General features: G+C 39.1%; 1 protein-coding gene across 1 annotated transcript in view; it reads right to left on the reverse strand.

Annotated features, from left to right (window-relative positions):
• ETV1 (ETS variant transcription factor 1) overlaps window positions 1-12,185 on the reverse strand; it is a 99,172-nt gene that overhangs the window by 30,392 nt on the left and 56,595 nt on the right. The window contains 1 exon segment of the mRNA XM_031665304.1: window positions 8,294-8,541. Coding sequence (XP_031521164.1) covers window positions 8,294-8,541 — 248 coding nt within the window.

Below are 12,185 nucleotides of genomic sequence, written 5' to 3' on the forward strand. Positions count from 1 at the left end.
GAAGTCCAAGCAATGCTTACTACTACAGGCAGCATTAGGAATTACTTCACTACTTTTCCTACTATTTGATTAGGATGAGTATCCACCAACACAGCAAAACATAGAATAACATTTACAATATAAAAACATTCCTCTCTTGCCATTTCAGAAACCCAAGAGTATTTAAATTTCTTGATTAAAGTGCCAGCTTGGGCCTATGTGAATAGCAGATAGATTTGTCAGCTCTGACAGATGAATGTTAAACATATTCCAGTTTTAACATATTTAACATGAGGTAAATATTTTTTCAGTATTTATTTCATCATTTTTCTGCCTACACATAATTTTTCGATGTGCTAAGGACAGATAACCGTTCTCTAAATTTACAGGCTTTTCTGCTGGCTTTTGTCAAAGCCCTAATAGGGTAATAAAGAAGTATATGAGGAGCTTGGGAGGGGTTGTTGGGGTGAATAATGGATGGATTTTAAATGAAGAATGGGCCGGGCGCGATTGCTCACGCCTGTTATCCCAGCATTTTGGGAGGCTGAGGCGAGCGGATCACCTAAAGTTGGAAGTTTGCGACCAGCATGACCAATATGTAGAAACCCCGTCTCTCCTAAAAATACAAAATTAGCCGGGCATCGTGGTGGTGCACCCCTGTGATCCCAGCTACTCGGGAGGCTGAGGCAGGAGAATCGTTTGAATCCGGGAGGCGGAGGTTGCAGTGAGCTGAGATCGCGCCATTGCTCTCCAGCCTGGGTGACAAGAGCAAAATTCCGCCTCAAAAAACGTAAATAAAATAAAACAAAATAAAATAAAATAAAGAATAGAAAAAGCACCCTATTCCTCAAAACCAGCTTTCTTTACATCTGTTTGAGATCCAGTAGTCCCTCATAAGCTTACTCGTGAAAAATGGATTCAGCTGACTATGGTCTGAAAAGCACAGCTCAAGGTGAAGTGTAAGCCACTGAGCCATCAAGGGCATTAAGAAAGAAAGAGTGAGGTCCAATGAGAAGACTCAAGCTCTAAGTTCATGCAATCAAGGACTTAGAGCTTGGAAGAGTCGTTAATTAGCCACTTTTCCTTCTCATTATTTTTCAGCCTTTTTCGAAGGAGCACCTCTTTGATAATCTCAAAAGATCACAAAAGATCACTTCTTTGATAATCTCTGTTCTTAAGAATGCTCATGGTATATTTTTTAAAAGAAAGCAGAATGCATCTTCCTCATTTATATCATTGAATTGCTATATTTTTCTACCTCACTGCAGTGAACACCTAACGTTTAGAGTAAAATGCGAGCACTATTTAATGTGAAATGTGCTCCTCCCAAATTAGTGAAAGCACACCTCATATCTTCAAGCAGATGCTCTTACTGCCCTGGATCATGAAGAGCCTTCGAAAACCATACAAAAACACTCAGTATTTCCCTTTAATCTGAACAAGTATGTAGAAAGACAAATCATGAACTCTGTACTAAACTAACAATTAGAAAACCCTAATTTTAGTTTTGGCTGCTTCACAATATATCTGTGTAACTGACGGTAAGTTACTTTAGTTGGATGAACCTCGGATATTTATCTGTAAAATTTGGGTGTGGAGAAGAAGTTTGAAGTAGGTGAACTTCAAGAGCTTTCATGATAAAAGGATTTAGAATTCTATGAAACATTTATTTGTATCAACTTCCCAATTTAAAATAGGGCGAACAACATTTGCCGCCAAAGAGTTACGTGCCTCCAAATTGAAAAAAGGCCTCATCAGTAGGGGCAGGAGTGGCCTTAAGAAATACAATTTAAAAATGCAAAAACATTTTCTTTGGCAAACATATGATGTTGAGTTCTCACCCCTACCCTCTGCTTTTATTTTCTATTCTCTCTAAGCTCAAAGTTCGCAGCATTGTCCTTCATTTTCTTATTTTAGCTATCTTCCTCTTGCCTTTGAAAGTTCTTCTTTTCCTCTCTTCATTCCCTACCATGATTAAGTTGCTCCACCACAAGGCCCAGAAGCATTGTTTAAACTAATTAGGATAACAGAATAGGTCTTAAGGGCTAAAAACACCTTATTAATGTATATTATTCCTCCAACCAACTCCTGGGTTAAGATTTTTAAAACACTACAGTGTGCAAAGGAATAAAATCCTAATGGTAGGATTGCAAGCACTGTGCAAGGGGAACATGAATCCCACTAAGTAGGGCATTATTTTCCCTCCCTCCTCTAAGGCAGTCCAAGACACAAACCAATAGAAAGTCATTTACGCTTACAACATATGAGACTATAACATCCTTTACTTGTTTTCACTTATAGGACTGACATGATGAGTTTGGACACTTATCTTCTTCAACTATAAATGGATTGATTTTTTTGAAAAAAAAAAAACTTATTCTGGTTGATTAGGAAAGCAGAACATAAGCATTGTTAAAATATAAAATATTAATACTTCACAGATAAAAAATACCACCTATAATATCACCACCTATATACAGCCACGGTGTTTCTGCACTGGCTCTTAATTTGCATGAGTTATGCTTTATGTTATGCTTTATATACTTTTAAAAACTCAGTAGTCTCATTTCATTAAATATTTTTCAAAAATCTCACTTCTAATGGCTGCATAATATTTCTTTTACAGGTACCCATAACTTACTTTACCATTCACCTAGTATATATTTTTAATATTTCACTTTCTCTCTGTCTCTCTCAAACATTCACTATGCATCTTTCACTATTTCTTAGAATAAATTCCTGAGAGTGAAATTACCCCCATCAAAACATGTGAACATTGTGTGCTGATATTTTCTAAAGTCAAAGTTTAGTTTCATGTGCCCACTACCCCTCTACAAACAATCTACTGTAAGATATCAACAAGTAAAATAAAATGAAACAAAAAAAGCAAAATATCAACCAACCAACTAACACATTCAGCTCTAATAAAATATATTGCTATAAACATCTAAAATATTTGACTCACTGGACATTATGAATTTGCAAAACCTCATATGTGGTCATGAAAATGAGAAAACAGTCTTGACTCTAAGAAAATAGGATACTTTGTATGGGAATCTCCATGAGGCACTCCAGATGAAGCACTCAATGTGTATTTAATACTTCTTATGTGGGCATTTGGCCATAAAGGCATAAAAAAAAAAAAGTTGGATTTAGAAAAAAACAACCAATCAACAACAACAACAAAAAAATGTATACTGCTTTATGCAGTACAATAGGCTAGAGAAGAGAAGGAAAGGGACAATAATAGATGGACTGGACTGGATCTTTTAGAACCTAGTATGATACAATCATGATCATACTGTACTGGTTCATCAAATTGGCCCTAAATATCTATTTCTTGTTTCCTCACTGTCTTCTGATCAAAGTTTTTTCCTTTTCTCCTGAATAAAAATTCCTACTCTACTAACATAGTATTTTGCATTTTTTATCTTAAATATTAGGCAGTTGAAATTGCATTCCTGTAATTATAATTATAACTAATAGACCTTCCATTTCCCATGTCATAATTAATGTCAGGCTTTATTAGAGCACAATCATGCTACCTTTTCCCTTACGAGGCTTCTTTTATTTTCACAACATTTATGGTGTATAGAATTAAGCAATAAAGAGTTCTAAAGGCCTTCCATAAGAATAGCCTTTGGATTGTAGATGCTGAGATCGTAATTGACTTAGAAAATGCTTTTTACGCAGTGGCTCATGCCTGTAATCCCTGCACTTTGGGAGGCTTAGGCTGGCAGATCACTTGAGGTCAGGCGTTTGAGACCAGCCTAGCCAACATGGTGAACCCCCGTCTCTAATTAAAAACATAGAAAAATCAGCTACGCATGGTGACACATGCCTGTAGTCCCAGCTACTTGGGAGGCTGAGGCAGGAGAACTGCTTGAACCTGGCAGGCGGAGGTTGCAGTGAGCCGAAATCACACCACTGCACTTCAGCCAGGGTGACAGAATGAAACTCCGTCTCAAAATACAAATACAAATACAAAAGAAAATGCTTTCTACATTGTTTTTAAACCACATATAAATCTATGTGCTTCCTAATGTGCTATTTGCTCAACACCAATAAGTGAAAAAAGAAATCAGTGATTCAGTGATAAATACATTAGATTTCCTCAAAGGTTATTAAGTGTACTTTCAGCAGGGATGAAAAAACTAACAACAAGCAAACAAAATATCTACAGATCATACTTCTTAATTGCAATGCATGACATATACAGATGTGTCAACTTAACTGCAGAAATCTCATGGCCAGCAAAATACATTTTGATACCCACAGATTAAGTTTTCATAGGCCCTGGTTATGGGGTTACTATATTTATTTTAAATCCTATCAGAAGGATATAATTTTACCATTTACCTATTCAAGCAAAACACAACTGTATCCTACTGGCAATATTGAAATTAGAACTCAAAGGTGGTATATAACTTTGGTAATTTTAAATATAGTTTAAAGGGGAGAATACAATATAAAATTAACAGCTTTTTAGGTAAGTATTTTATAAGTAATCTCCAAGACATGGCATACTTACAAAAGAGATGCCATACATATCTTCAAAAACCGATGCTGGACTATGTTTTGAAGATTATGTATGACTCAGTCTGTGCTTTTGAGGGTCAAAGAGTGACTGGCTCTGAAGTCCGTATTATGTACGAATGTAATTCTTACAGCACAAGATTCTATATTTCGCCCTTATTAGAATCGTAAAATCTCTTTTCCATTAGGTTCACATCTTCTTAAGAAAAGTTATACATTCTCAATACCACACTACATATAACTGTATATACAATATAAATATGAGGAGAAGATATACATGGAGCAATCACAGAATCAAGAAAAGAGTTTCAGGCCAGGCGAGGTGGCTCACACCTGTAATCCCAGCACTTTGGGAGGCCAAGGCGGGCGGATCACGAAGTCAAGAGATTGAGACCAGCCTGACCAACCTGCAGAAACCCCGTCTCTACTGAAAATACAAAATTAGCTGGGCATGGTGGAGCATGCCTGTAATCCCAGCTACTTCAGAGGCTGAGGCAGGAGAATCACTTGAACCCAGGAGGCTGAGGTTGTGGTGAGCCAAGATCACACCACTGCACTCCAGCCTGGCAATAGAGCGAGACTCTGTCTCAAAAAAAAAAAAAAGAGAAGAGTTTCAATGTTGCTCTTTTTGGTATTATACATATAAAAACATTTCTAGGCAGGGCATGGTGGCTCACACCAGTAATCCCAGTACTTTGTGAGGCCAAGGCAGCCGGATCACCTGAGGTCAGGAGTTCGAGACCAGCTTGGCCAACATGGTGAAATCCCGTCTCTACTAAAAATACAAAAATCAGAGGGGCGTGGTGGTGGGTGCCTGTAATCCCAGTTACTTGGAAGGCTGAGGCAGGAGAATCACTTGGATCCGGGAGACAGAGGTTGCAGTGAGCTGAGAACGAACCTCTCTGCACTCCAGTCTGGGTGACAGAGCGAGACTCCACCTCAAAAAAAAAAAAAAATTCTAGAGCACAAAAAGAAACATTTTAAGTGCTATGCTACATGTGTTCTTTGGAATGATTATTTGAGATAATTTATATGATTTCCACGTAAAGTTTCTTGAAATCATGATTAATTTTAAAAACTACAACAAATTAAAATGTGGTTTGGGGAATAAGGATAATATGAATTAACAGTATTTGCAATTTACAGAGAGAAATGTATACTATTTACAATAAAGCCCACTGTATTGCAGGGTTCTTCATTATAGACACCAATGGACAGATACAAAAGATTCTAAACTGAAACCACAAGGGGAATTTCAAGATACTCCCCAAATTACAGTCCCTGGGGCAAAAATTCAAATGAAGACCCTTATATAATCTGCTAAAATTTCTTAAATTATAAATCAGTCAAGCAAAGTGATAAATAAGATGTCTCCTCCTCTTTGCAACTATATACCATAACAACCTCGCAGCTATGTCAAATTTAGTAGTTGAGGAAATCTCTAAAATGATCCGGGAAGAGTATGGTATGAAGAGAGCCAGTACCCAGTCTTCAGATCCTGGCACACCCTAAATGTTGTGTCTCTTCCTATCCTTGAGCTCAATATTGGGCCACACTGTAAGAGTCTCACATATCAAGATTCATCCTCATGCCCTCACAAACAGCTGCCCTTCACCCTTGAATCTAGGGCTATATATAGGAGCAATGTGCTCTGCTTTTCAGAAAACAGGGCCTGGAATGAACTTACTCAGGCCCTGGAAGTAGACTTAAGGCCACTTGGGCAGAGAATTCGTAGGTCTTGGGGAGCCCGCATGCTTTCTAGAAGTTGAGGCATGCCTCAAGAGGGCCAATTCCCCTCGTCCTTTGAACTTATTGGCCCGTGTAGAAGGATGACTAGAAGCAGACTTCTAAGTCACAGGGTTCTCTGTTGAAGAGCCTTAAGGACAGTTCATTATCAAGTAGGTAATCTTATATGCAAACTGGTAACTCAAGACCTGGAGATAGTTTTCTTTACTCAGGTAGACTAATGATACAAAAATTGAGCAGAGGGGGCCGGGTGTAGTGGCTCACACTTGTAATCCCAGCACTTTGGGAGGCCATGGCTGATCATGTGTGCTGATATTCATAATCTGTGAAATCCCTCGTTTACTTGTAACAAAATTAGCCGGGCCTTGGCACGTGCCTGTAGTCCCAGTTGGAGGCTGAGAAGGAGACGGCGCGGAACTCAGAAGGAGGAGCAGCAGTGAGCGATAGCACTGACTGCACCTGTGCCTGCTGGACTACAGAGCGAGACTGGGCTCAAAAAAGCAAAAGATAGAAAAGAAAAGAAAATCCCGCAGCAGAGGAAGCAACAGTCGCTTCCTAAAGAATGCCCAAACTTTATATCCAGACAAAAGGAAATGATATGTCCACATCCACAACCATCTATTGACCACAGATACAATAATGTTAACAATATTTTACAGGTACATGGTAACCTTATCAACATTAGCTTGTATTTCATAGATTATTTTTCAAAATACCTGAGATGTGTTAAAAACAGATGTCCTGATTTAGCAGATTATAGAAGGAAAAACTCAGCAGAGTTAAGTAATTCTTCTAAAGTCTCAAGGTTCAAATATTGGTAAAGTTGGTGGTACTATTTTTTTTTGAGACGGAGTCTCGCTTCTCTGTCGCCTAGGGCTGGAGTGCAGTGGCTTCTCTCTGGTCTCAGCTCACTGCAAAGCCTCAGATCCCGGGTTCAAGCCGGTACTCTCCTGCCTCAGCCTCCTGAGTAGCTGGGACTACAGGCGCCCGCCACCACGCCCAGCTAATTTTTTTGTATTTTTAGTAGAGCCGGGGCTTCACCATGTTAGCGAGGAAGGTCTCAATCTCCTGACCTTGTGATCCGCCCACCTCGGCCTCCCAAAGTGCTGGGATTATAGGCATGAGCCACTGTGTACGGCTTGGAAAAGATTTTAAACCCTCCCTCCTTTCAGGAAACCCCTCTCCCCTACTTGACGTGCAGCTTTGTACTACTTTCTAGCTCACAGAGACAAAGCTAAGCTCTACGAATAATCTGTGTTATTCCCCTCTTAGTATGTGAGAATTCTTACTTAAGAACACTTAGAATCTTTGCCGCCAATAATTTTTTTTTTTTTGAGATAGAGTCTCAGTATGTCACCCAGTTTGGAGTGCAGTGGTGCAACCTTGGCTCCCTGCCACCTCCATCTCCCGGGTTCAAGCGATTCTCCTGCCTCAGCCTCCAGAGTAGCTGGGACTACAGGCACCTGCCACCACGCCTGGCTATTTTTTTGTATTTTTAGTAGAGACGGCGTTTCACCGTGTTAGTCAGGATGATCTCGATCTCCTGACCTCATGATCCGCTGGTCTCAGCCTCCCAAAGTGCTAGGATTATAGGCGTGACATGCCACACCAGGACCTCAGTAATTTTTAAAAAAATGTTATAAGCAATATGTGACCTAGTTCAGAAGAATATTACTTTCTGTAAACAATGTTATTAAGTAGCACTGTAGTAGCAAAATAAGAAGAAAAAAAGTGCAGAATTAAGAAAAAACATTGCAATGTCCCTCTCAAGCTGAGACTGTGCATGATTCTGTAAAGTGTATTTTTCTTTGAACTGGTTTTGTTTCCAGACACTATTTCAACATCACCTCATGTCAAAATGACTTGATGGTCTAAATCTTTACATGTAGATGAAGTTTCAATGAAGGGACAATATCTGAAAGATCTCATTAAAAAATGGTCTGGAGCTACCCAGTTTGATACCAACACTAACCAATGTGCCGGGGAGGTGAAAAGGTGCCTTGAATGTAATTTGAGTAGAGCAGGGGCCTACCTGAGTCATATGCAAAATCTCTGGGTTCCTGTTTAATCATCAGAGGAGGGGGAAAGCTTTGGCTGGCCGCACTGCCAACCATGGTGTTGTGTTCATACACTGGGTCGTGGTACTCCTGCTTAAAGCCTTGTGGTGGGAAGGGGATGTTTGGCTCAGACATCTGGCGTTGGTACATAGGACGTCCTTCCCTTGGCATTGTCGGCAAAGGAGGAAAGGAGTTACAGGGTTCAGAAAGCTGGCGGCGAAATCTAGGGAATAAGAGAGTGTGTTTCAGATGAAATGGTAACATGCAACATTCTTTAAAATACTAATACAGTTTTTCATTTCTTAGTGAATGAACATGATACCAGCTGACCTGAAGTGTAAATCTTTAACAAGCATTACATTTTTCTTTCCTGGATTAGTAGCTCTATGTTTTTTAATCATATGACTTATATTCCCCTTCTAATCAGTCTCTTGCAGCACTGTTGCAGTATATGAATTAAAGATCTACTTTGAGTAAAGATTGGAGAGCAATGAACAACTTTGAGGATTTTACACACACACACACACACACACACCCATTAATGGCTAAAACGACCAGTTCTAAATCAATTGGATCACTGATAATTTCCACACAAAAGGGTCTGAAATGATTATATACAAGAAAAAAAAGGGGAGGGAGGAATAGAGTCTGATCTCAAACTACATCCTCTGTCTTTTAATTCTATTACCAAACTGATCAAGAAACAAAAAACCAACCAAACAAAAATCTACCTATTGGATTTCCTTCCATTACTATCCATTGCTGAGGAAGCAAGAGAGGAATGACTCTTCTTAAATCAGCAGGAGTTTCAATTCCTCAACAATGTCCTAGTTAACATTGTCTTTTAGCAATAAACAAAACTGTTTATTATAAGGACTCAAACCCAAGCTGGTTTTAAAAAGACTACCTCTTTACTGTCAAACAGCAATGCAGACCATATTGGCTTCCAATAGATTCAAATACATTATCAGGGTGATAAAAATAAGCGTAAATACACAGCTGATCTCCAAAGGTGAAAATAACTTTTAGTGTTGTATAGATTTGGGGCAAGTCCCGCTGTTAGGATATGAGGAAGTTCTGAGACCTCGGCAGAAGGCTAGAAATGAGTCCTATGCCTCTTTGTTCTTGGTTATACTTTATACCGATTGGCTAATCACATAATCGTACTGTTCTGTGTTTCTCATCCATAATATCATTGACCCACCACAAAGATGTGGATTAATTAAAGATTTAAAAGTGCTCTAAAAATGCCCCAGGAGTGCTTAAAAATAACCTATAAAACATTTCTATGAGCAAATATAAGCCTATTAACCCCCCCTACTAAAAGCATTCCTGAGACTTTAATTTGGAAAGTTAGCATTTAATTTCGGTAATGTTAAATGAAAATAAGGTAAAAGCTAAAGAATGGCAAAGCAATTGCTTTAGCATTTCTAAGAACACTCCATCCTGTGATTTAACTCTAGGCTCACTGGCGGTCATGGAAAGCACTGAAATTCCACCTACACCTGCAGAAAATAAACTTAGAAACTCGGATATTGCAGAGCAGTTAGGCTGACTGGCACTGCATTCATTTCCCTTCTCTTGCTTATTTCATTAGCCAAAAAAAGAAACAGAAATTATCATTAAGAACTGTCAAGGAGTGAATCAGAAAATTGTAACTTGAAGTTAAAATAAGAAACTGGCTTACTTGTGAAGCCTTAAAAGGAAGTTAATAATACTTGTAACTGAAAGCTTTGTAAGGAATCAAGCCATTTGTTTTTACGAGTCGACCTGATTCCAGTTGGAAGTTGCTGGGGAACATGTATATATCAAACTCGCATGCTTCCCAGAAGTTGCAAGGTTTCGGTGCAATTCTTAAGAGCCGCTGACCAATGGTAAAGAGAAAGTGATTCAAGAAGCTTCTGGAAAGGAGTTAACAGATACAGAGAACATGCTGATGAACTCCCGGATAAAGAAAAACAGGGTGTAAGTGGTGGAAACACTGAGAAAGAGAGACAGGGCTCCTGCACAGTGGGTTCAGGAAAAAGTGCCAAAGGGCTGGCCCGAGGAGCAGAGTGAGGCTGAGGAAAGGAAGCAGGGTGCAGGCCAGTTGGCCGTAAAGCGTTCCCAGAGTGAAGTGGGGTGCCTGGCTGGAGGGGGTGTTCTGGGGAAAGGATCTGTTCCCAGAGCAAATTTGCCATTTATAACTGAGGGACTGTCATTTGTTGGCCAGAGCCCTCTAAGAAATCCTCCTCAGAAACATACGGCTTTAGAGATTTTCCCGGGACTGGCCAGCTGGTACTGTCCTCAAAACTCAGTCAGGGGTCAGTGGGAAAAGACCCCGAGCTTCCCTCTTGGAGTTCCGGGCCGGCTGTTCTCAGTCTCAAATATTTGACTTCAAGTAGAGAAACTAAAATGGATTTGGCTAAAGCATTTCAAGTTAGGTCACCTAAAACCAGGCACACTGCTTATTCAGCAGTCACCTTCCCTAAGAAATAACCAGTTTGCACAAAAAGTGAATTATACAATCTATAATTCTGGCACTGATCAGAAGAGTGAGATTCAGTTATCGAGAACTCCGAGAAGTCACCAGTAGTGGAGGAAATAACACTTTGTTTGTTCATACTTTTGTTCCCTTTTAGCTGTGCACAATGTGCATCTGTTTAATGGCCCACCCTGCAATAAGAATTCTTTCATCTGTATTTACAAAACTGTTTACACAGATGCACATACCATTGCACTCTGACAAAGTCTCAAGGCTACGGGGTGAGAAGAAAAAGATAATAGGAAGCATTTAATAACTACCCCACAAGAGGACCTAGTGATGGATACAAAGGTGGAAAAGATAAGGCTTTGTATCACATTGTAAAGAATGCTTTCATCTTATGCCCTTTATAGCAAAATGAGTTTCTGAATTTGAGATTGAGTCCCATGAAAAAAACCTATAAAAAGCAGACTTGAGTGCTCCCTTATTTTCAGAAAGTTGCCAGTGGCATATCTTCTGCTTTCCTCTGCTGATCTAGAAGATTCCTTTGGCTGAGTTATTTTTACAATGGTGTCTCAGAGCCAGTTTGCACTGACTTATTGTTAAATTTGCAGGCATTTTTTGAGCCAGTTCTTAAACACAGCCACTATTAGGAGTTAAATTATACAACTTCACAGTCAAAAAAATGTTAAAAACAAAAGATAAAAATGCAATACTCATCACTTTCTAATTATTTTACTACATTTCATTACCAGTTATACACCTGAGGTTACTTATGTCTCCCGTATCCGTATGCTAGAAATACTACATTATGCTGTGCTATTGCATCTTTGCAAGTCGGCATTCAGGGTTGTCACAGTGATGGCTCATCGTGGGCCATGAAAGCAATATGTACATCACATACCCAGCAAAAGCTACTGATGAGGCCTTTTTGTTTTTCTCCCATGCAGGCTAAACATTTACCAGTAAATGGTAAATGTTGCTAAACATTTACCAGCACACCACTGCATACAGCAGCACAAGGCAGAAGTGATAAAGAAGGAGAGCTGCTGTATATGAGCAACCTGGATTTTAAGCTGTATATTAAGGTAGTACATCTCAGAACCTCTACAGGTTTTATTTCATATTTTATTTAAATATGAATTTCTTAATCTCAAGGAGTCACGAATTACCTAACACAGTATTCTCCTTAGATCTATGCTATGTTTCCTGTCTTGCTCCTTTCTAAGTAATACTAATTGAGTCTCTATCTCTTTAATTGTATATTCTCAGTGTCCAGAGTCATGTGTCTACTGATATTAAATATTCATCACTTGGAAATGATGGTAAACAGTTTTAATCAAATAAGTTCTGTTCTGCAAAACTATGTACAGCTGAACCATTCAATATAAGGTAAAAAACCT

Source organism: Papio anubis, chromosome 4 (assembly GCF_008728515.1).
Source record: "Papio anubis isolate 15944 chromosome 4, Panubis1.0, whole genome shotgun sequence".
Taxonomy (NCBI): Eukaryota; Metazoa; Chordata; class Mammalia; order Primates; family Cercopithecidae; genus Papio; species Papio anubis.